This window comes from Geotrypetes seraphini, chromosome 4 (assembly GCF_902459505.1).
Source record: "Geotrypetes seraphini chromosome 4, aGeoSer1.1, whole genome shotgun sequence".
In the NCBI taxonomy this organism is placed as follows: Eukaryota; Metazoa; Chordata; class Amphibia; order Gymnophiona; family Dermophiidae; genus Geotrypetes; species Geotrypetes seraphini.
The window spans coordinates 191,871,598-191,897,432 of NC_047087.1; the positions used below are offsets into that span (position 1 = coordinate 191,871,598).

The window sequence follows — 25,835 nt, forward strand, 5'->3', positions numbered from 1 at the left end:
ATACGGTGTCTCCAAACACCGCATGAGAGTCTGGTCAAGTAACTTATGCAGGGGAAGCCGAAGTGTCTCCGCCGGAGGATGAGGTAAATGCATGGTGTCCAGATACTCCTTAGAGTACTTCGACCCAGTATCTAAGGTCACATCCAAGTCATCCGCCATCTGTCTGAGAAAGGATGAAAAGGAAAGTTGGTCCGCCAAGGCCGGCCGGCGAGACGGACTAGAAGACGTGGAAGCCTCCGGTTCCAGGGAGAGCTGGGAGCGGCATGGAGAGTATGAGGTAGATGGTTCTTCATACTCCGGTCCCTCTGGCTGGGATAAATCTGAGGATGAGTATCCCATACGCTGCATTTTCTTCTGTGGAGACACCTCTGAATGACGCGAGGAGTGTCTAGAAGAATGTCGAGATCGATGCCCCTCCCGATGCCGGGATGGGGAACGTGATCTTCGATGCATCGATCGATCCCTTGAAGCCTCGAAGGAATGGATTGGACTCGATGCAGTGGAGCGCATGGGAGGCAACGATGCCGACTCACGCAGTGCCACCCAAGTCTGGTATGGAGTGCGAAAGAACTCCTCCTGCGATGCAGTATGCCCAGGACTCCGATTATCAGGGGCCGATGTAGTACCCTGGTGACGTGGAGGTGTAATGGGCTCTAAAGGCGGCATGTCAGAAAGGGAAGCCCGCCTAGTGGGTTCCGCCGCCCTCCGCCGCTCCCCCTCGTCGAGCAGGGAAATCGAACGACGAGGAGGAGGAGGAGGGGGCGGACCGCTCTCCGGGACCGGGACCGTAGTATCGCCCTGAATATTAGCGATAAGCCTCGGTCCCATCGTCCGCATGAGCTCAACAAATTGAGCTTCGAGCAGGGATTTAAGCGATGCCGATATGGAGGGATCCGCACCGAAAGGGGGTCCTCCTGCACGGTCATCGCGTTCCTTCGTGGTCGAGTGCTTCTGCTTGGTAGCTTTGGGCACTTTTATGACCACGGGAGGAACAGTGGAAGGCGGTACCTGAACCGAGGAGACGGGAGCAGGAACCGATGCTGAACTCGATGCAGAAGCCGGTAGTGAACGATGCTGGCTTCACGATGCTCGATGCATGAGTCGCAGATGCAGGCTTCGAACAGACCGGTGAAACATCTGTCGAGGTCGAAGCAGATGGCTCCTTAGAAGACTCCATCTTAAACATGGACTCCCAAAGTAAGCAGCGCCGTTTAAAAGAGCGCGCTGTGAGCGTGGAACAAGGCCGGCACGATTTCGGAACGTGTTCTGGACCAAGACACTGAAGACAGCGCCGGTGTGGGTCCGTCAACGAAATCGCACGCTGGCACTTGCTGCACTTTTTAAAACCGGTGATAGGCCGGGACATAGGCCGGAAAAGTGACGTTGCTAGGTCGAAGGAGCTAGGTCGCAGCCACGAGGCCGGCCCGGCCGAACCGCCGGCCGAAATAATTGTAACTTTTTTTTTTTTTTTTTAAATAGAAATAAAAGTCAAAGAAAGTAAGTAAAACAATAAAACGCGGGGAAAGAAGGCAAAATACTGAAATTTCAGTCAGCGCAGAATTGAAGAGAACTTCTCAGCTCCGCGGAAAGAAAAGAACTGAGGAGACGCGCCCGGTACATCGGGCGGGAAGGCACTGGCGCATGCGCGGTGCGGGCATCTCGAAACTTCTGAGTTTCTTCAAGCAAGACATGCTTGCAAGATGTCCGTATCGGGGCTCTGTCGGATGACATCACCCACTAGTGAGAATACCTGCCTGCTTGTCCTGGGATAATGTTCTATAAAAATAAGCAAAAACAATTCCTAGGCTGTAAGGTACAAATGTTCCGAGACCTAGCAAGGGCGTAGAAGATAATTTTTGTTATTAAAACCTGGTGTCTTGGGGGTCACGTGATGCGAGCGTGGTGATCGGACGTGTGCCGCTGGGCTCCGCGCTCCGATTACTGTATAACAGCAAATACCTGCATTTCTTCGTTCTTCTTTATCGCCCCTTATAAGGCCAGCGCACTTGGACTCCCGCCAGGAACCTCGGGGGGAGTTTGCCGACCCGGTTGAGCCCCAGTATGCCCATTAAAGCGGCCAAAGTTGCTAAGAGCAAACCCTGCACGCCGGACCCGAAAATGGCGTCGGCTCCCGAAGCTGCACCGCCAGTGGTGGGAGACTGGGCCCAAGAGATCTCTCGCCTGGTCACAACCGCTTTGGAGGACCGACTAAACAAATTACAGTCGGCGGTGGAGAGCATCCACGAGAAGTTTGAAGCTCAGGCTCAAAGGTTGGGGGCGGTGGAGCAGCGTGTTTCCAACCGGGAGGATGAGGCCCTTGAGGAACGGAGGCGAGCTGATGGCCTGCAATCCCAGGTGTCGGCCCTCCAGGACAAGGTGGACGACCTGGAAAACCGCCATCGGCGAAATAACCTGAGGGTTGTGGGGCTCCCGGAGCTGAAGTCATCGGATGACCTCTATAATTTCTTTCATTCCTGGCTGCCGGAGCATCTCGGCCTGGAGGCATCGGCGGCCACGTTTGTGTGCGAGAGAGTGCACCGGCTGGGACCGGCTGCGGGGTCCAACTCCAAGCCTAGAGCGGCTATCGCCAAATATGCGAACTGGCGAGAGAAAGAACACTTGCTAAAAGCTTATCGGGCAGCTGGCAATTTGATGTATGAAGGAAGCCGGCTGCTACTTTTCAATGATTACTCAGCATGTGTTTCATCCCAGAGGCGGGAAATGGCGCCCATCTGCACTTCCCTACATCGCAGAGGGGTTCGCTTTGCTTTGGTTTACCCTGCCAGCTTGAGGATCTGGAGGGAAGGCAAGGTGCACACTATGCTGACCAAAGGGGAGGCACAGCGATTCCTCGACGCCCTCAATGCTGCCGGTCCCGATGGGGAGAGTGGTAGAGAGTTGGCCTCTTGAACTGGGTGCTGGCATGTCCATGCTGCTGCGGGGTGCCTGTTTTGCTGCCATGATGGTTTGCGCTTCTCTCTGCCTGGCTGTTTGTTCGGACTGGTGCTGCTGGACTCTCCTCTTACTTTCTCCCAGCTCTTGTGCTTTAGCAGTAATTGAGATTTGAGGATGAGCTCATGAAGGTCTTGCTGGTGTTGGCATTCACTTCTCGAGCGGAGAGTGCTACGGGCGGTGGTCCTGCTGTGGTTCTGCTTTCTTTGCACTCGCCTGTTCTTGCTTTAGAATGTATAGAATGCCTAGTATTATCATCTTGCTGGTTTGTATGTGATGGGGGGGGGGGGGGCGCATGATATTGTTCTATACTGTTTATTACCGTGTTATACTATATGAAACATGTTTTGTACTGCTAATATCGGATTGTGGATTGCCCTGATCCATGACCCCTCTGTTGTTTTCTGTTTATGCCGTCCCTTAGGGGATTTTGTTTTGCTGTTTTATTTTTTGGGGGTTTGGTGGGAGTTCAGGGGGAGACCTGGGGGAGCTTTCTCTGGGGTGGGGAGGGGGGACAGGGTCGTGTGAATGGGGGTGAGTCTGGAGGGGCGGGGGGGGGGGTGAGTGGTGGGATGTATGGGTATGCGTGTGGAGGGGGGGCGGGGAGTTGAGTGGTAGATCTGCACCTATCGCTTTTTTCTGGTGGTCCCGGTTCTCCAGGCGGGGCTGGAGGACGTTGGGGGCTGTTGTCCTACTAACAGGGCCCTATTTGCAGAGAGGGGGGGTTCTTAGCTGGGGAGGCCTTCTCTCTTCTTTTTTCTCATTTCTTCCTATTTTGTCATCTCGTACTTCCTTTGATAATGGTTAATCTCCGCTTTTCTACTTATAATGTAGATGGTATTCATTCCCCCGTGAAGATAAAGAAATTACTAAATTGGTTTAAGCGTAATCACATTGATATAGCATATTTGCAGGAGACTCACCTCTCTAATGCCGAGCATGCCAAGTTGCGGAGGGAATGGGTGGGCGAGGTGTGTTCTTCTTCTTTTAACTCCAGACAGAGGGGGGTGGCAATCCTGTTTCATAAACAATTGCCTCTGCATATCCACAAAACTCTCTCGGACAAAGAGGGTAGATATGTGTTGGTGTTGGGGGAACTGTGGGGTCAGAAATGGCTGTTTTGTAATCTCTATGCCCCTAATGTCTATAGTCACCGCTTCTTCTCTGGGCTGCTGGCTACAGTAGCTCAGTACCCGGAATATCAACCTTTGCTGGGGGGGATTTTAACATATCGGCAGATCCCGTGATGGACTGCAAGCCAGCGAGGGTGTGCCCGGGGGACCATGGAGCCAAGGGGGTAAATTTTTTGATGGATCAGCTGCATTTGTTGGATTTGTGGCGGACTATGCATCCCACTGAGCATACATACACTTTCTACTCTCACCCTCATGATGTTTATACACGCTTGGACTACTTTTTGGCGCCGCCCTCATTACTCCCGCAGGTGGAGCATGTTTCTATAGAAGAGGTTCCATTATCCGATCATTCCCCGTTGATACTGTCGGTTCGACTTACGAATGATATTCCACAGCGGGGGTGGCGGTTCCCGAGCCATTTGTACAAGGATTTGGAGTTTCACCGGTATCTCAGGGAACACTGGCTGGACTATTGTCGCCATAATGCTACGCCTGATGTTGACCCGATAACATTCTGGGAAGCCTCGAAGGCAGTACTTAGGGGGCACATTATAGCTTATGTGTCTGGGGTTCGGCGACGTCAGGAGGCAGATTTCTTGCGGCTTTCTGAGGAGTTGAAAACTTTGCGACGACGGCATGTCGCTACGCTCTCAGCGGCTGATAGGAGTCGGATGGGCGATGTCCGTTCTCAATTGGAGGTCCTTCTGACGCAACGGGCCCATAGGGATATTTATTTCCAACGATATCGCCTCCACCGCTGGGGGGGGAAGGCAGGGCGGTTGTTGGCTAATCTCGTGCGTCCTCCTCGAAAACAACAAGTCATTTTGTCCATTAAAGATCAGGAGGGTAGGCTACATACTGGAGCAGAGGAGATTCAGTCCCAATTTGTGAAATTCTATGAGACTCTTTATTCCCATCGCGATTCCCTTGATCACGACTGAACGGAGTTTTTTCGGGATTTAGCTTTGCCTCAAGTGACCGCTGCCCAACTTGAGCTCCTGAACGCGCCGGTTACGGGGGAGGAAATTCAGTTGGGTATCAAAGCATTGAAACTCACGAAAGCGCCGGGACCTGATGGGTTTGGGCCCGAATTCTATAAGATTGTGGCGGATTTAATTCCTCCAGCATTGGGGGAAGCTTATAATGCATTGCATTCGGGACAGGGATTGGGCGTGAGAAATATGGCCCATGTGGTTTTGCTCCCTAAACCGGGGAAGGACCCAGCACAGGTGGGATCCTACCGCCCAATATCCCTGCTTAATCAGGATGTCAAATTACTGGCTGCTATATTGGCCCGACGTCTGAATGCTGTCCTCCCTTTGTTGATTCATGAAGATCAGGTGGGATTTATTCCGGGCAGGTATGCCTCTATGAATCTTTTCCGGGCCTTGATGGCACTACATTCAAGACGGGGGACAGGGAGCACATCGGCTATAGTTGGTTTAGACATGGAAAAGGCCTTTGACAGCATCTCGTGGCAGTATTTATTCTGGGTTCTGCAACAATATGGAATGGTCGGCCGCTATCATGAATGGATTCGTAGTCTATATCTCCACCCGCAGGCGCGTTTGCTAGTGAATGGGGGTCTTACCGCTTCTTTTCCTTTAGGTAGAGGCACTCGGCAGGGGTGTCCCCTTTCCCCGTTGCTTTTTGTGCTAGCCCTAGAACCATTGGCAGCCAGGTTGCGCTCTGATCCTTCCATTAGGGGAATTCGGATAGGTGACAGGGAGAGTCGGATTAACCTCTTCGCAGATGACATCTTACTCTATCTTGATCGTCCCCTCGATGATTTGGAGCGAGCGCTCGGGATGGTTCGTACTTTCGGTAATTTCTCGGGCCTGCGGGTTAATTGTGCCAAGTCCGAACTGTTGCCTCTGGATTCCACTCACGGGGAGGCGTGGCACTCAGCTCTTTCCATTCCGCCGGTTAGAGGGCCGTTGCGGTATCTAGGGGTGTATTTGACGCCTGACTTATCCCTTCTGTATCAGTACAATGTTCGTCGACCTCTTGAGCACATCGCGGCCCAGTGTGAACGTTGGAGGGAGTTACCGTTAGGCTTGTGGGGCAGAGTTGCCCTCACAAAAATGGTTCTTCTGCCCAAAATCTTATACCCCTTACAGACTATCCCCCTGTGGCTCTCTGCCCGGGATGTGCGGGTTTTTCGTTCCACTATTTCTACTTTTATTTGGAGGCGCAAGAGGGCTCGTATTAGTTATGCTAAATTGATGCTGGATAGATCGCAGGGGGGTTTGAATCTCCCAGATGTTCGACATTACAATGTAGCGGCTCTGTTTCGTTTCATTCATGAGGGTTGGACTGGCCATCATAGGTATGCTCCGGGGGGATGGCTCGCTTCTTGGTGTGCGCCGCACTCCTTCTTGGCTCTTCTACATCTGCCGCCTTCGGCGGTTCCCGGGGGTTCCTCAACAATGGCTCTCCTCCAGCCGATTCGGTTGGCATGGAGATGGTGGAGACGACAGCAGCGGAAAACGCCTGCTGCGTCGATACTCCTGCCTTTATGTGGTAACCTTGCTTTTGTTCCGGGGATGGGTCCTACTCGCCTCAGGGCGTGGGAGGAGCGGGGGTGTCGGACCTTAAGGGATGTTTGGGATGGAGGAGATGGGGTAGTATTTCCTTCTTATGCTCAACTTCAGAAGAGATGGAATCTGCCCCACACTCACTTTTGGGTGTACCTTCAGATACGCCACTATTACACTACGCTAACTCAGAAGTGGGGGGATGCTTGGCTCTGTGGTCCCTTGGATGCATTATTCTTTCTGGTTCCGCCGGCTCAGAACAGTCTGTCAACATGGGGTCGGCTGTTGCGGGCACAATTGTCTGTGGGCGCCCTTGATGATGTGGCCGCTGTATGGCGGAGGGAACTGGGCTTCCTGGGGGATCGGAGCGCGTTCCTTGCCTTGTTTGGTCCTCTTAGAACCATGGGGGGCTCGTCTGATCTTCGGGAAATGCAGTTTAAGATATTACATAGGGCATATATCTCACGGAAGCATGGGGCTCGTATGGGCCTTTGGGAGGGGGATGTCTGCATCAGGTGTTGCCGTGCTGCTGGGACTTTGACCCATCATTTTTTGGAATGCCCGTCCACTGATTTGTGGCTGCAGGTTATCCCTTTTCTGGAGCGCATAGTGCACCGTCCTGTCCCACGTGATTATGGCATGCTCTTGTTGGGCGACTTGAGAGTTTTGGAGGAAGCTGGTTTTTCGACTCCTCAACAGAAATTTATTTATTTAGCCTTCCTTTTGGTGAAAAAGCTTCTCTTGCAATATTGGGTGTCTGATCAGGTGGCCTCTTTTAATCATTGGCTCCATCGGATGGCCCAGGTAGCACAATTTGAAATTCACCTTTCTCCACGGGGGGGACGCATTGATCAGCGCTGCTATGTGGGGCTATGGAAGACGGCTTTGTCGCTGTGTCCCGGGGATTTGGGGGCACAGCTGGAAACCCGTTCTTGAGTCTACAGTTCTTTCTCTTTCTTACTCTCTGTATCTCGTTCCTCCTTCAGGGGGGCCTGCTGGTGGATGTGTGGGGGAGTGTGTGGTTGTGGGGGTGTGTGTGGTTGTGGAGTGACTGTTGTGTTTTGTATGGAGTGTTGGAGGGGGGTGTGCATTTGGTATGGCTGGGGGGTTGCTTCTGTTCTTCTTCTTTGAATAATTTAAAAATTTGCAGATTGTGACTGACTGGCTCAGAGATTGGCCGTTTTTACTTTCTTATTCTGAGTTTACCAGAACGTGTATTGTTGGAATTTGTATTTTCTCTATTTGGACCTGGTGATATTGTACTGCTGGGTATCTGTGTCATCTGTGTTGCAACTGCTTCTAATAAACATTATTTCAAAAAAAAAAAAAAACCTGGTGTCTTAGCTTTAGGGGCAACCTTTTTTCTCCACCATCCGTGCAAGTGTATAATTCATTACAATACACAGAGATTTGTTTTCTTTGAGCCTTTCCAACTGACGACATTCCTGTCCCTATCTCATCTGAAGAAGGATAGTGCTACATGAAAGTTAGATGTCTTTGCCTCAGTTAGCTAATCATTTTCTTATAAGATGTATTTTTCCTTTCTTTCTCACTGTAAGTCACATTTTGGATCTCATTAAGGACTTGAGTAGATTTAAGTTAAATAATTTCTTATTGCTTTGTAAGGATGGATGGATGGATATATTTTTATTTTTTCTGTCTTGAATCTGCTTTCTGTACAAGTTAATCTTCAATTTATGATTTGAAAATTTATAAATTTAAAAAAAGAAATTTACCATTTAGAAGTTCAATGGTCTGCTTGGAAATACAGAAATTGGAGAAGGAACCTTCTTTCTGTTCAGCTGTTAATGCCTGTCAAATTAAAAAGAATAAGAGTAAGAATTCCACCACAGCTGGAAAAGGTTTCTAACTTTGACCTGCCTTTGCTTTATCCCTGCCACATCCTACCATGTCTATATTATCAACACCTGTCAAGTGATCTTTGAGCATATCTCTAACCTGCACCAACAGCTCTCCACCTCATCTCCTTACCTTGCCCTGCTATTACCACTGCCTACCCCTTCGACTGCTGAGACTTGGAAGAATCAAATATTTGCATTACCAACTTATTACACATTATTTACACTGTTAGTGCTACATAGCCACAGCTCATTACCACAAATCTTTTTTTATTTTAGTGAGCTATAACCTCAAACAGTTCTGTAAAGAGTTTTTCTTTTATACTTACAGTTTAGGCCAAGGGTGTCCAACCTCAACCCTCAAAGACCGCAATCCATCAGATTTTCAGGATTTCCCCAATGTATATGAATGAGATCTATTTGCACGCACTGCCCCCATTGTATGCAAATAGATCTCATGCATATTGGAGAAAACCTGACCTGGTGAGGGCTGAGATTGGACAGTCAACAGTTCATAAATCACTATTAGTCGGATGAACCTCTCTCACTTCCTGTCACTGACTCCTCTCCCCTCGAAAACAAACAAAAACAACCCCCCCAAAAAGAAAGAAAAAAAAATAAATCACAGAACCAGCATAATTTATTCACTCTAAACATTTTAAAGGAAATCAGAGCAGAGCTCCAGAACAAGAGGAGAGAGTTTTCAAACTTCTAATATTCAATAATCAAATCCCCTCCAAAGATTCCATGCCTACCAAAAAGAGGCAAATAAGCAGCTATACATGTCTACAGGAGTAAGAGAAGTTGAAAGTGTGTTCATCTATCCTTGCAGCCAGACATTACCTCCTGTTCTTCATCACTCTCATACTCTCCAATAGATAAGTCTTCAACAGACTCAGATCCTGCTTGAGAGTGTGAGAATCCATTGCTCAGCGATTCTCTCTTTTCTTCCCCCTCAGATTTCCCTTTCTTGATCTTTTTGGGTTTGGGTGCCTCCAAGTCATCATCTTCCAAATGTTTTGATTTCTTGGATTTCTTATGATGTTTATGAGTCTTATCCTTTTTATCTTTCTGTGAAGAAAAAAATGAGCAGATGAATTATGCCTGTGACCATTTCGACAGATACTAGATTTTTAATGCATGGTACGAATAAAGTTCAGCACATGCTTTTGTGAAGTATGTATCAACAATGAAATATATAAATGGTGTTAGACAAACAAATGTAGATTTAAATGACAGAATTAACACCAGGTGATCCTCAGTATATGAACTGTATGTAACTACTTTCATGCAGGGGTTCATGCTGCTAAAAAGAATAAAAATAAAAATGTATACCTCCTAAAGCTGACTCATAAGAATTGCCATAAGATTAATGAGAAAATTTAGTATAAGAAAGCAGCAGAAAGGGGTAAAGGGTATGGGCCTTGATATACCGCTTTTTCTGTATGGTTTACAATCAAAGCAGTTTGCACAGGGCAATGAAGTATTAAGTGACTTGCCCAGTCACAAGGAGCTGCAGTGGGAAACAAACTCACAACTTCAAGGTGCTGAGGCAGCTACTCTAAACACTAGGCCACTCCTCTAGAGCAAAATATGATGTATCCTGTTCCAGAGCCAGAAACATGATTTAGCCATGGGCAATTTAAATAATTCCATTTTGGTGATGATCTGTTCAGTCATCCTGTATTCTTACAATTTATTATTTCTATTATATGACCTTCCAGAAAAGGCTGAAGACTAGAGGTCTGCACGGGAACGGGAATTGTGGGAATCCCCCCCTGGCCCACCGGACTCCCACGGGGACGCCCCCCTGGCCCACAGGACTCCCACGGGGATGAAAACAGGCCTACCTAAATTCTGGCGATGCAGGCATAGAGCTGAGAGACAAGTCCGGCATCACGGCAGAAACAGCCATGCTGAGCAGTGAGCTCAGCACGTACACAGCTGAAAGCCTTGCTTGCTGATTGGTCCGGCGAGGCGGGGTCAGCAAGCAAGGCTCAAGCTGTGTACGTGCTGCTTGTTTGCTCTATGGCTGCAGGTCTCCTTTCTCTGGGGCACCAGACCTCCCTAATACAAAGGACAGGAATGCAGTAGGGGATGCCTCGGTAGGCTGGACTGCATCACGGCACCGGCTCACTGCTCAGCCACTGGGAACCCAGATTCGGTCCTGTCCTGGGTGGAGGACACCTGGTGGGTGGGGAGGAGGGCTTGTTTAGAAAAATAGAAAAAGACGGCAGATAAGGGCCGCATCCCATCTAGTCTGCCCACCCTAATGACCCTCCCCTATTTAGCTCTGTGCAGGGATCCCACGTGACGATCCCATTTCTTCTTAAAATCAGGCACGCTGCTTGCCTCGATCACCTGAAGTGGAAGTCTATTCCAGCGATCAACCACTCTTTCGGTGAAAAAGTATTTCCTGGTGTCGCCGTGCAATTTCCCGCCCCTGATTTTCCATGGATGTCCTCTTGTCGCCGTCGGACCTTTGAAAAAGAAGATATCTTCCTCTACCTCGATAAGGCCCGTGAGATATTTGAACGTTTCGATCATGTCTCCCCTCTCTCTGCGTTCCTCGAGTGAGTATAGCCATAATTTATCCAGCCGTTCCTTGAGTCCCGAGACCATCCGGGTGGCCATTCGCTGGACTGACTCAAGCCTCAGTACATCCTTGCGGTAATGAGGCCTCCAGAATTGTACGCAGTATTCCAGATGGGGCCTCACCATGGATCTATACAACGGCATAATGACTTCAGGCTTGCGGCTGACAAAACTCCTACGTATACATCCTATGATCTGCCTAGCCTTAGATGAAGCCCGCTCCACTTGATTGGCAGTCTTCTTGTCTTCACTGATGATTACCCCTTAGTCCCGTTCTGCAACAGTCCTTGCTAGGATCTCGCCATTTAGGGTGTAAGTCTCGCATGGATTTTGACTGCCAAGGTGCATGACTTTGCATTTCTTGGCACTGAAACTCAGTTGCCAGGTCCTAGACCATTGCTCCAATAGGAGTAGGTCGTGTTTCATATTGTCCGTTGTGCTCTTGCTTGTTATATTACACAGTTTGGCGTCATCGGCGAATAACGTTATTTTACCGTGAAGCCCCTCAGCCAAGTCCCTTATAAAGATATTGAAAAGGATCGGGCCCAAGACCGAGCCCTGCGGCACTCCGTTGATCACTGCCGTCGTTACGGAGGGGGTGCCGTTCACCACCACCCTCTGAAGCCTACCACCAAGCCAGTCCCCAACCCATTTTGTCAAAGTGTCACCTAATCCTATAGAACTCATTTTGCACAACAACCTGCGGTGTGGGACACTATCAAATGCTTTGCTGAAGTCCAAGTATACAATGTCCAAGGACTCTCCAAGATCAAGCTTCCCCGTTACCCAGTCAAAGAAGCTGATCAAGTTGGATTGGCAGGATTTCCCCTTGGTAAATCCATGTTGACGGGGATCCCCGTAGATTCTCAACATCCAGGATCTTATCTAATTGGTGTTTGATTAGAGTTTCCATTAGTTTGCTCACTATTGATGTGAGACTCACTGGCTCACCACTCTGCCGGCAAAAGCACAGAGTCTATCCCATTCTAGCAGGGATGTGCAGTCGGAGTCGGAGAAAATTTCGGGTACCTGGAGTCGGAGTCAGAAGTACAAAAAACTGAGGAGTCGGAGTTGGAACATTTATCTACCGACTCCATAGCCCTGCATTCTAGGGGGGGGGTCTAGCAGTGTGTGGCACCATTTGGACCCATGTAGACTTGCACGGCCATTCTGATGCTCACCTGAGGTCCCTTTCTCTCCAGCATCTTCCCTCTCCTCCATTTCCATCCAGCATCTGCCCTCTCTCTCTCTTTCTCCTTTCCATCCAGCATCTGCCCCTTCCCCTCTTCCCATCCCGCATCTGCCCCTGTCTGCTGCTTCTGCCCAGCATCTGATCTATCTCCTCTCTTCCTCCTTTCTGCCCCCCTCTGTCATTCCATCCATCATCCACTCTTCTTTCTCCCCCTTCCATCCAGTATCTGCTTCATTTCTCTTTCTCCCCCTTCCATCCGTATCCTCCCCTTCTCCTCCTTTCCATTCAATGTCTTCCTCCCCTCTCCTTTACATCCATCATCTGTCTTTTTCTCTCTCCCCAGGCATTCCAGCTTGTCTTATCTTTCCCCTTTCATCCAGTGTGTCTGATCCCTCCCCCTTTCTATCTACAGTCTGTCTCCTCTCACCTCCTACATCCAGTATCTACCCCCTCCCATCTGACACCTCAGCCGCCGCCAGACTGATGCAAAGCCTTCCCTCCGATGTCAGCTCTGACTTCAGGAGAAGACTACTGGGACGGCTACATATGGCATGCTGCAGGCTGCCTCCAACCCCTGCTGTTATCTGGACTCGAATGAAGTGGTGGGAGAGAGTGCATTTTTGGACACAGAAGTCATGAACTGGGGAGAGAGGAAGGGAGGGAAAGAGATGCTGAGATGGGGGAGGGAATAGAAAGGGAGAATTGGGTTTGGGTGTATCAGTGAGCGGGAGAGAGATGGTTGTGTACACACGGCGAACGGAAAAAGAGGAGAATTTTTGGTCATAGGGAGGGAAGTACAGAATATGATAGAGAAGAAAAAGATGAGTGAGAAATGTGGTGGCAAGGGAACAATGGGATAAATTGAAAGGGATGCAAGAGGGAGGAATGTTGGACAGTGGTGAAGGGAATGGAGGGAGAGATGTGGCATGGTGCTGGAGTGGGGTGATAGAAGGAGAAATGTTGGGCATGGGGCTGGTGGGCAGGCATGAAAGATGAGAAAGGGATAAATGCTGGACCATGATAGGAGGAACCAATGGACAGCAACAGAAGAATTTACAGAAGATGGGAAAGTGGAAAAAAGAAACTGGGACCAACTTGATGGAAAAATAAGTTTCCAGACAACAAAGGTAAAAAACAGAATTTATTGACTAAAATATGTTAACTTTGGGAAATGTATATAGCAGATGTCTTTGTATTGGGTTCAAAAGAAAAGGAAATGCATTTCTGGTTTTATTTCTACAGTGTTGAAGTACTTGCTGACCCTTGCTGTGACTGGTGGGGATCCCCAAGCACCGCCAGCAAAGGACCTCCTCTAGAGACGGCCAGAACTCCCCTCCACCAAGCACAACAGTCACTGGCAACATCCATGAGCCACTGAAGTGCCAGCATCTGTGACTCAGGGACACTCTGCTGCCTGCCAATCTTGGCAAAAGGGACCCCCCGGCCAACTGCAAAGGAAGTCCTCAGCTGACAGCTTGGGGGTTCTCATCAGCTGAGTATTTATATTTTATATTTACATTAGAGGTTCTGGTAGAAACCCATTTACAAAGTATGTATTCTTCCCAATTAATATTTCCAAATTAATAAAGTCTCTTTGCTTATTTGTAAATGGGTCTCTACCAGAGCCTTTAATTCAGTAGCATAATTAAATAAAATAACTATTTCTGAAGTTTATAGGGATGGGCAGGGACGCAGGGGATTTCTCACGGGGATGGGCGGGGACGGAGGGATTCTTCGCAGGGATGGGTAGGGACAGAGGGATTCCTCGCGGGGACGGGTGGGATTTTGGCGGGGATGGGTGGGATTTCTGTCCCCGCGCAACTCTCTACTGAAGACCCATCTCTTCAACTGAATAGTCCTAATGGACAGCCCCCCCTTGCTCCCCTTTGTTAATCTCCAGCTCCCTCTCTCTCAACCCTCCTCCTCCCTTCCCACGCTCCTCTTGTTCCCCCTCTTCTACCTACAAACACCTGTAAATGTGTACTGTATTTTACTGTGAATGTCAATTGTAACCCGTTCTAAGCTCCAGGGAGAACGGGATAGAAATACAAATAAATAAATAATTTTTTCCCTATTTTACAGTTAGGAAAATTATTCTTCCGTAAATATTAATTCAAATTCAGTATATAACTGTTCAAAGTAGATCTCAACTTATAACTCAATTTTAGGCCATCAGGAGGAGGAGGAGCAAAAATTGGTGCCAAAAGATGATAGTCAAGGAGAGCATCTAGTGGGAGCTGTATGAGTCAAGCACCACCAGTTACTTATTCTGTGCACAGAAAGCACAGTTACTTACCGTAACAGGTGTTATCCAGGGACAGCAGGCAGATATTCTTGACTGATGGGTGACAGCACCGACGGAGCCCCGGTACGGACAATTTTAGAGTGATTGCACTCTAAGAACTTAGAAAGTTCTAGTTAGGCCGCACCGCGCGTGCGCGAGTGCCTTCCCGCCCGACGAAGGCGCGCGGTCCCCAGTTAGGATAAGCCAGCTAAGAAGCCAACCCGGGGAGGAGGGAGGGACGCAAGAATATCTGCCTGCTGTCCCTGGATAACACCTGTTACGGTAAGTAACTGTGCTTTATCCCAGGACAAGCAGGCAGCATATTCTTGACTGATGGGTGACCTCCAAGCTAACAAAAAGAGGGATGGAGGGAAGGTTGGCCATTAGGAAAACAAATTTTGTAAAACAGATTGGCCGAAGTGTCCATCCCGTCTGGAGAATGCATCCAGACAATAGTGAGATGTAAAAGTATGAACTGAGGACCAAGTAGCAGCCTTGCAGATTTCCTCAATGGAAGTGGAACGGAGGAAAGCTACAGACGCTGCCATAGCTCTAATCTTGTGGCCCGTGACAGAACCTTCCAGTGTCAGGCCCGACTGAGCATAACAGAATGAAACGCAAGCATCAAGCCAATTGGACAGGGTGCATTTAGATACAGGATGACCCAACTTGTTAGGATCAAAGGACAAAAACAGTTGAGGAGATGATCTGTGAGGTTTGGTGCGTTCAAGATAGTAAGCCAGAGCACGTTTACAGTCCAAGGTATGCAAAGCCTGTTCACCTGGATTAGAATGAGGCTTCGGAAAAAATACAGGTAGGACAATGGATTGATTAAGATGAAATTCAGACACAACCTTAGGGAGAAATTTTGGATGTGTACGGAGGACCACCTTATCATGGTAAAAAACAGTGAAAGGCGGATCGGCCACTAGTGCATGCAGCTCACTGACCCTCCTGGCAGAAGTGAGAGCTATAAGGAAGACCACTTTCCAAGTAAGAAATTTGAAATGTGCTGTGGCCAAAGGTTCGAAAGGAGGCTTCATTAAAGCAGAAAGAACCACATTGAGATCCCAGACTACAGGAGGGGGCCTAAGAGGTGGTTTCACATTGAAAAGGCCCCTCATGAACCTAGAAACTAAAGGATGAGCCAAGAGGGGTTTTCCATGGACCGGCTCATGAAAAGCAGCAATTGCACTAAGATGAACTCTGATAGAAGTAGATTTAAGGCCAGAGTCAGACAAGGAAAGAAGATAGTCCAACACCAGTCCCACTGCTACAGACATGGGATTATGGTGATGTAAGAGGCACCAGGAAGAAAACCGAGACCATTTCTGTTGATAACACTGAAGAGTGGCCGGTTTCCTGGAAGCATCCATGATAGAACGGACAGGCTGAGAAAGGAGTGAATGAGCCGAAGTCAGCCCGAGAGAAACCAAGCTGTCAGGTGCAGAGACTGCAGGTTGGGATGCAGAAGGGACTGTTGATGCTGGGTAAGCAGAGAAGGAAACAGTGGAAGAGGTATGGGTTCCCTGGAACTGAGTTGAAGTAGAAGGGAGAACCAATGTTGCCTGGGCCACCGTGGAGCGATGAGAATCATGGTGGCCCGTTCCCTCTTGAGCTTGAACAATGTCCGCAGCATGAGCAGTAGAGGGGGAAATGCATATAGGAAGAGACTGGTCCAATCCAGGAGAAATGCATCGGGCGCCAGACGGTGAGGAGAGGAGAGTCTGGAGCAAAACAGGGGCAGCTGATGGTTGTGGGGAGCTGCAAAAAGGTCCACTTGAGGAGTGCCCCATTGAGCGAAAATGGACTGAAGAGTCGTGGGATCGAGAGACCATTCGTGAGGTTGAAGAATTCTGCTGAGATTGTCTGCTAAGGAATTCTGTTCCTCTTGAATGTAGACAGCCTTCAGAAATAAGTGACGAGCTATCGCCCAAGACCAAATCCTTTGGGCTTCCTGACACAACAGGCGGGAGCCCGTCCCTCCCTGTTTGTTGATGTAGTACATTGCAACTTGATTGTCTGTGCAAATGAGTAGTACTTGAGGAAAGAGAAGATGTTGAAATGCCTTGAGGGCATAAAACATCGCTCGGAGTTCCAGGAAATTGATGTGGTGTTTCTTTTCCTGGGTAGTCCAAAACCCCTGAGTTTGGAACTCGTTCAAGTGAGCTCCCCAGGCATAGGGGAGGAATCCGTGGTGATGACTAGTTGATGAGGAGGTAGATGGAACAGCAGACCTCTGGATAGATTTGAAGATGTCAACCACCAAAGAAGCAACTGTCGAAGAGACGAGGTCACAGATATGTGTTGTGAACAAGGATCCGTCGCTTGGGACCACTGGGTCGCTAAGGTCCATTGAGGAGTACGCAGGTGGAGACGTGCGAAGGGTGTGACATGTACTGTGGAGGCCATGTGTCCCAAGAGCACCATCATGTGATTTGCAGAGATGGAAGTTTGCTGAAACACCTGCTGACAGAGATAAAGGATGGTGTGAAGGCGATTTGGTGGAAGAAACGCCCTCATCCGAATAGTGTCCAGAATGGCTCCAATGAATTGAAGTCACTGAGTTGGAATGAGGTGTGACTTGGGTAGATTGATTTCGAACCCCAACAGTCGAAGGAAGTGAATGGTTTGATTGGTGGCAAGCTGAACCGCCTGAGGAGAATGAGCCTTGATCAGCCAGTCGTCCAGATAAGGGAAGACTTGAAAGTTGTGAGAGCGGAGATAGGCCGCAACCACAATCAGACATTTGGTGAACACCCTGGGAGAGGAGGCCAGGCCGAAGGGTAACACCTTGTACTGATAATGATGTTGGTTGATGAGAAAGCGTAGATATTGCCTGGACGTCAGATGGATAGGAATGTGTGTGTACGCCTCCTTGAGATCGAGGGAGCATAGCCAGTCGCCCTGAGAAAGAAGAGGGTATAGGGTGGCAAGAGATAGCATTTTGAACTTCTCCTTGACCAAACATTTGTTGAGATCTCTGAGATCTAATATTGGTCTGAGGTCTCCGGTCTTTTTGGGTACTAGAAAGTACCGGGAGTAAAATCCCTGGCCTCGCTGATCTTGAGGAACTTCTTCGATGGCATTGAGAAGAAGGAGGGATTGGACCTCTTGAGCGAGAAGGAGGGACTGAAATTTGTTGGAAACAGACTCTTTTGGTAGGCCTAAGGGCGGAGGAGTCTGGAAGTTGAGGGAGTAGCCGTGGGCTATGATCGAGAGCACCCACTGGTCGGTGGTGATTACTTCCCATCGAGAGTGAAAAACGTGAAGTCGACCTCCTATGGGCTGTGGAAGAGGACAGGAGGGAGGAAGACTGGCAATGCCCTGGAGAAGGGAGTCAAAAGGGCTGCGTCGGCTTAGTTTGAGGGGCAGGCTTTACGGTAGGCGGCTGTTGCTGACGAGCCTGTTGGTGCTGTTGGCGTTGCCTCCGAGGTTAAGGAGGATGAGGCTGAACCGGCCGAGCAGAAAACCTCCTCTGATACGATGGTTGTTGTCTAAATGGACGAGGAGGAGGAGGCTTCTTCTTATTTTTCAACAAGGTGTCCCACCGTGTCTCATGGGCAGAAAGCTTTTGTGTGGTGGTATCCATGGACTCCCCAAACAGCTCATCCCCTAGGCAGGGCGCATTGGCAAGCCGGTCCTGGTGGTTCACATCCAGGTCTGAGACTCGAAGCCATGCCAATCGTCTCATCGCTACAGACATAGCAGTGGCCCGTGATGTCAGTTCAAAAGTATCATAAATTGAACGGACCATAAACTTCCTGAGTTGCAACAGGCTGTAGGTGCATTGTTGAAATGCAGGAAATTTTCGGTCCGGAATATACTTTTGAAAAGAGGCTACCTGTTGGATGAGATGTTTCAGGTAAAAAGAGAAGTGAAACGCGTAATTACCTGAACGGTTGGCCAACATCACATTTTGGTAAAGACGTTTCCCAAATTTATCCATGGCCTTGCCCTCTCTGCCAGGAGGGACAGAGGCATATACACTAGCTCCCGTAGATTTCTTCAGGGTCGACTCCACCAGCAGAGACTCATGAGGAAGTTGGTGTTTGTCAAACCCTGGAATAGGAATCACTTTATAAAGTGATTCCAGTTTCCTAGGGGCTCCTGGAATAGTTAGAGGAGTTTCTAAATTCTTGTAAAAAGTTTCCCTCAAGATGTCATGGAAGGGTAACTTCAAAAACTCTTTGGGAGGTTGGTCAAAATCCAAAGCATCGAGAAATGCCTTGGATTTTTTAGAGTCAGACTCTAGAGGGATTGAAAGGGTGTCTGACATCTCCTTTAGGAACTTGGTGAAGGAGGAGTGCTCTGGCTTACTAGCAGGATTCTGCACCGATGGATCATCTTCATCAGACGAATAATCTTCCTCGGTACCGAGGGGATCGTCAAAGTCATCCCACAAGTCAGGGTCCCGTACCGATTGAAGACGGCCCTGAGAAAGGGGAGTGGAGGATTCGGTATGCTTGGTCTTGCGTACCAATTTCCCTGAACGTGTCGATACCGTACCTGGTGACTGTACAGCGGTACGGGTGTCAGAGAACGGTACCGGATCAGAAGCCGAGTAAGCCGTACGTCGAAGAGACTTCGGCTCTGCCGACAGAACAGGCATAGATATAGATTTTAGCGGTGCCGATAACGTCGATGCCGATAAAAGAGGCTGGTCGACAATGGGCACCGAAGGCTCAGTAGGTACCGACACTGGAAGGTTCGGAGTCAGCAGAGCCGGGAGCAATTATTGCAGTTGCTCCTTAAGTTGGACCTGTAGGATGGAGGCAATACGCTCATCCAGAGTCGGTCCCGATGGCACCGGTACCGCTTTTTTCTTGCTCGGTACCTGCGGTGCAGCTCGACGCTCAGGCGAAGTCGATGCCGATGAAGAGGCAGTAACTTCAATGGGAGCGGAGCGCTTACGGGGCCGGCGCGCAGTCTGCAGGACTTGGCTCACTGCATGCTCGACTGGCGGCCCGAGAATAGTAGGGGAAGGCTTCTTAGCCGGCTTACCTACAGGGTGCGACACCGGCGATGGATCTTGCGGTGCCGACACTACCGGTGTCGACTTGGAGGAAGTTGCAGGAGTCAATACCGGTGGAACTTCCATAGCGGTACCGAAAAGGATCCGCTGCTGTATTTGACGATTTTTTAAAGTTCTCTTTTGAAGAGAACTACAGCGGGTGCACGTTTCTGCCCTATGGTCCGGACCCAGACACTGTAGGCACCACTTGTGCGGGTCGGATAATGATATAGGGCGCGCACACCGCTGACATTTTTTTAAACCCGGTGAAGGGGGCATGAAGGGAAAAACAGCCGTAGCAAAATCGAAACCCAAGGCTTCGATGGTGCCAACAGGCCCCGCCAGGGCCGACCGGAAAAAAAAAAAAAAAAAAAAATTTAAAAAAAAAAAAAATTGATTTTTTTTTAACACAAATGAAATAAAATAAGAAAGAGAACAATTCTCGAAGAAAAATAACGCGCAAGCGGGAAGGCGAGTAACAATGAAAAAAATTTCCAACAGCCGTTGGAAACACGTGTCTTCTTAGCTCCGCGGAAACTAAGAAACTGGGGACCGCGCGCCTTCGTCGGGCGGGAAGGCACGCGCGGTGCGGCCTAACTAGAACTTTCTAAGTTCTTAGAGTGCAATCACTCTAAAATTATCCGTACCGGGGCTCCGTCGGTGCCGTCACCCATCAGTCAAGAATATGCTGCCTGCTTGTCCTGGGATAATAGCTTAAAAACCAGCCTTGCCTGTGGTACACAGCTACAGGGCATGGCTGAAGGGACATAGCTAAAGACAAGGGAAAGCGATAGGTGGTTGAGGATCACAAAACAATGTGGTGGCCAGAAAAGGATAGAGAGAGGCATTAATGCCCTTGTACAAGTCACTGATGAGGCTCCACTTGAAGTATGGCATTCAGTTTTGGAGGCTATGTCTTACTAAATACATTAAAAGAATTGAAGCAATACGAAGGAAAGCAACAAAAACTGTATGGGGTTTATGCCATGTCATATGAGAAGAGATTAGAATAGGAAAGGATTAGAGAGATTAGAAAAGACAAGGAAAATGTGATACAAACATTCAAATACTTGAAAGATATTAAATATGCAAACAAATCTTTTTCAGAGAAGGGGAAGCAGTAAATTGAGTGGAAATGATTTGAAGTTGCAAAGTGGCAGATTTAGTAATAACACGAAGAAATGCTTTATAATGGAGGGAGTAGTGGATATTAGGAATACTCTCCCAGTATATTAAAAGCTGGGGAAAAAAATGGTTGGACCGTTAGATGACCAAGGATAAAAGGGCTATCAGGGAAGACAAGGCCATAGCAGAGAGATTAAATGAATTCCTTGCTTTGGTCTTCATCAAAAGATGATGTTTGAGAGTTACTAATGCCAAAAATAGTATTCAATTCTGATGAATCAAAGAAACTCAAACAAATTTCTGTAACACTGGAAGATGTAATGGATTAATCTGACAGAATGAACAGTTTACCTTTTGTAAAGCCATGTTGTCTCGGATCCTGTAACCAATTAGATTCAAGGAAGTACACTATCCTTTCTTTCAGCAGCACTTCCATTATTTTTCCAACAACCGAAGTGAGGCTGTAGTTTCCTGTTTCATCCTTGTGACCACTTTTGTGAATAAGGGACTACATCTGCTCTCCTCCAATCCCCAGGAACCACTCCCAGAACAAGTCTTTAATAGGATGCGCCAGAACCTCTCTGAGCTCCCTTAGTATCCTGGGATGCATCCCGTCTGGTCCCATCATTTTGTCCACCTTCAGTTTTTCAAGTTGCTTATAAACACTCTCCTCCGTGAACGGCGCAGAATCTACTCCATTTTCTCGCATAACTTTGCCAGACAATCTCGGTCCTACTCCAGGATTTTCTTCCATGAACATAGAAAAGAAGTATTTGTTTAGCACATTTGCTTTTTCCTCATCACTCTCCACATATCAGTTCCCAGCATCTTTAGCAATTCCATTTTTCATCTTCCTCCTTTCACTAATATATCTGAAAAAATTTTTGTCTCCCTTTTTTACATTTTTAGCCATTTGCTCTTTCACCTGTGCTTTCGCCAGACATCTCTCTCTCTTGGCTTCTTTCAGTTTTACCCTATATAATCCTTTCCGCACTCCTCTTCTTGGTTTTTTTTATATTTCACAAACACCAACTCTATAGCCTTTATTTTCTCCGCCATTAGTTTGGAGAACCATTTCTGCTTCCTTTTTCTCTTGTTTTTATTTATTTTCTTCACATAAAGGTTCGCATTTTTATCGTTCCTTTCAGCTTAGACCACTGTCTTTCTACTTCTCTTATGTCCTCCCATCCTAACAGCTCTTTCTTCAGGTACTCTCCCATTTCATTAAAGTCCGTACATTTGAAATCTAGGACTTTAAGTATCATGCGGCTGCTCTCCACTTTAGTCATTATATCAAACCAAACCATTTGATGATCGCTACTTCCCAGGTGGGCACCCACTAGAACATTAGAGATACTCTCTCCATTTTTGAGGACCAGATCCAATATTACTTCGTGCCAAACGAACCTGATTGAATTTTTTGATTGGGTGACCAGAGAGCTGGATCGAAGACATATGCTAGATGTAATTTACTTAGATTTCAGCAGAGCCTTTGATACGGTTCCTCATAGGAGGCTGTTGAACAAACTTGAAGAGCTGAAGTTAGGACCCAAAGTGGTGAACTGGGTTAGAACCTGCTGTTGGACAGACGCCAGAGGGTGGTGGTTAATGGAAGTCGCTCGGAGGAAGGAAAGGTGAATAGTGGAGTCCCTCAGGGTTCGGTGATGAGGCCGATCCTGTTCAATATGTTTGTGAGTGACATTGCCTTTTTGCAGATAATACCAAGACTTGTAACAGAGTAGACACCGAAGAGGGAGTGGAAAATATGAAAAAGGATCTGCAAAAGTTAGAGGAATGGTCTAATGCCTGGCAACTAAAATTCAATGCAAAGAAATGTAGAGTAATGAATTTGGGGATTAATAATCGGAAGGAACCGTATATGCTGGGAGGTAAGAAGCTGATATGCAAGGATGGGGAGAGGGACCTTAGGGTGATAGTGTCCAAAGATCTAAAGGCGAAAAACAGTGCGACAAGGTGGCTAATGTCAGAAGGATGCTGGGCTTTATAAAGAGAGGCATAGCAAGTAGAAGGAAGAAGGTGTTGATGTCCCTGTACAGGTCATTGGTAAGGCCCCACTTGGAGCATTGTGTTCAGTTTTGGAGACCGTTATCTGGCGAAGGACTAAGAAGACTTGAAGCAATCCAGAGGAGGGCAATAAAAATGATAGGAGGCTTGGGCCAGAAGACGTATGAGGAGAGACTGGAAGCCCTGAATATGTATACCCTAGAGCAGTGTTTTTCAACCTTTTTACACCTGTGAACCGGCAGAAATAAAAAAATTATTTTGTGGACCGGCAAACTACTGAAATTTTAAAAAACACATTTCCGCCCCATCTCTGCGAACTCGGTCCACGCAAACCATTTGATCTCATCCACACAAGCCTCAGTTATGATTTTATATTGAACGCATTTTATTAAAGTATAAACAGAAACAATATTCTGTACAACTGTCATTTTATAAATACAAATATACAGAGCAAGGACCAACAAAACCCGTCTCCCCTCCCCTTCACTATCAAGAAAACTGAACAAGCCAAATTATTACAGAATGCTACACAGAAATATCATGCTAACATAATACTGCAGTCACACATGACAGGAATAGTGTTAGGGGAGTGCCCCCTGGTCAGAGAGAGCTCTAAGCCAGCTGGAAGCTAAAGAAGCACTGCCTGGGCTTTGCACTCCCCAGTTATGTCTAACATCAGCTCTAGCAGGTACATATTTCAAATTTGATATATTCTAATGACAAAATAGAAATAAAATGATTTTTTTCTACCTTTTGTTGTCTCTGGTTTCTGCTTTTATCTTCTTTTCACTCTTTTCCTTTCAGCATCTGCCCTGTCTCTTCAATCCAGCATCTGCCCGTTCCATCCACTGTCTGCCCCTTCTAGAAACTGTCTTTCTCCCCCTGCCATCTCTCCTCTAGACCCCCCCCTTTGGTCTGGCATCCATCATCTTTCCCTCTGTTCCCTCATGGTCTGGTATCTTTCTCCTTTCATCTCTCTTTCCCTCCCCCCTGTGGTTTTTAGCATCTCTCTCTTCTCATTTCCTCTGCTCAGATCTGATCTTTCTGTCTCCTTCCCTGTTCTCTGGCATCTCTCTCTCTTCCCTTTCCTTCTCTGGTCTTCCTTCTTTATTTTCTGCCTCCATCTAAATTAAATTCTTTCTTACTATTCAGTCCTCAGTTTCCCTCTTTTCACTGTGTCTACCCACAGCATGCCACCCCTTTCCTTCACCCATCCCCTATCTCACTAACTATCTTTTTCCCCCATCCAGCAAATGTCTTTTTTCTTTATCCCTCCTTCCATCCAGTATGTGTTCTCTTTCTCCACTTCCATTCAGCATTTGTTCTCCCTTCTCCCCACTGCCATCATCTGCCCTCTTCTCTCTCCCCAGTTTCATCATCTGCCCCTGCTCCCCACTTCCATCAACTGCCCGCTTCTTCCCACTTCCATCATCTGCCCGCTTCTCCCCACTTCCATCATCTGCCCTCTTCTCTCTCCCCCTTCCCCCCACTTCCATCATCTGCCCTCTTCTCTCTCCCTTCTCCCCACTTCCATTATCTGCCCCTTCTCTCTCTTTCCCCCCATTTCCATCATCCGCCCCTTCTCTCAATTTCTCCATCCATCACAGGCCCATCTCTCTCCCTTCCTCTCACCTTTCTTTCTAATTTTGGCAACAAGATCAGCAACGCCTCCCCCCCCCCCCCGTGATGGCACTCAAGTTCAGCAACGGGCCTCCTTCTCCCCCCGGAATCAACAGCACTTCAGATCGGCAACGCGGTGCTCAGTCCAAAACTTCCCTCTGACTCGAACTGCCTGGGTGGAAACAGGAAGCTGAGTCAGAGGGGAAGCTTTGGGCTAAGCACTGCGGCAGGAATTTTCTACAGACCGGCGGTTGAAGAACACTGTCCTAGAGAAAAGGAGGGACAGGGGAGATATGATTCAGACATTAAAATACTTGAAGGGTATTAACGTAGACCAAAATCTTTTCCAGAGAAAGGAAAATGGTAAAATCAGAGGACATAATTTGAGGTTGAGGGGTGGTTGATTCAAGAGCAATGTTGGGAAATGCTACTATACAGAGAGGGTGGTGGATGCCTGGAATGCGCTCCCAAGAGAGGTGGTGGAGAGGAAAACGGTGACAAGAGTTCAAAGAAGCGTGGCATGAACACAGAGGATCTAGAATCAGAAAATAATATTAAATATTGAACTAAGGCCAGTACTGGGCAGACTTGCACGGTCCGTGTCTGTATATGGCCGTTTGGGGAGGATGGGCTGGAGAGGGTTTCAATGGCTGGGAGGGTTTAGATGGGCTGGAGTAGGTTTTAACGGAGATTTCGGCAGTTGGAACCCAAGCACAGTACCGGGTAGAGCTTTGGATTCTTGTCCAGAAATAGCTAAGAAGAAAAAATTAAAAAAATTTAAATTGAATCAGGTTGGGAAGACTGGATGGACCATTCGGGTCTTTATCTGCCGTCATCTACTATGTTAGTAGTAAATCGCCTGGACTGGATGATATATATCCCAGAATGCTGACCGAATTAAAAAAAGAACTTGCAGCTAAGTAACCTGTCATTTATCTTTAAAATCCAGCATAGTACCGGAAGACTGGAGGGTGGCCAATGTAACACCAATTTTTAAAAAGAGTTTCAGAGGTGATCCAGGAAGTTATAGATCGGCAAGTCTGACATCGGTGCCGGGCAAAATGGTAGAGACAATTATAAAGAACAAAACAGCAAAACATATACATAAATATGGATTAATGAGAGAATTGGATTTAGTCAAGGGAAATCTTGACTTACCAATCTCCTGCATTTCTTTGAAGGTGTGAATGAATATGTGGATAATGGTGAGCCGGTCAATAGCATGTACAGTATTTGGATTTTGAAAATGCGTTTGACAAAATACTTCATGAAAGACTTACTGAGAAAATTAGAGAGTCATGGGATAGGAGGTAATCTCCTATTATGGATTAAAAACTGGTTGAAAGTAAACAGAGAGTAAGTTTAAATTGTCAATATTCTCAATGGAGAAGGGTAAACAGTGGGGTTCCTCAGGGGTCTGTGCTGGGACTGCTGCTTTTTAACATATTTATCAATTATCCAGAAATGAGAATAACTAGTGAGTATAATTAACCCCC

The 25,835-nt window shown here is 47.7% G+C and overlaps 1 protein-coding gene across 1 annotated transcript in view; it reads right to left on the bottom strand.

The window, feature by feature from the left end:
* The window catches only part of DDX21 (DExD-box helicase 21), a 157,272-nt gene that overhangs the window by 124,692 nt on the left and 6,745 nt on the right, over positions 1-25,835 (bottom strand). The window contains exons 2-3 of the mRNA XM_033941918.1: positions 9,328-9,555; positions 8,362-8,437 (exon numbers count right to left, since the gene is read on the bottom strand). Coding sequence (XP_033797809.1) covers positions 8,362-8,437; positions 9,328-9,555 — 304 coding nt within the window. The remainder of the gene's footprint in view (positions 1-8,361; positions 8,438-9,327; positions 9,556-25,835) is intronic.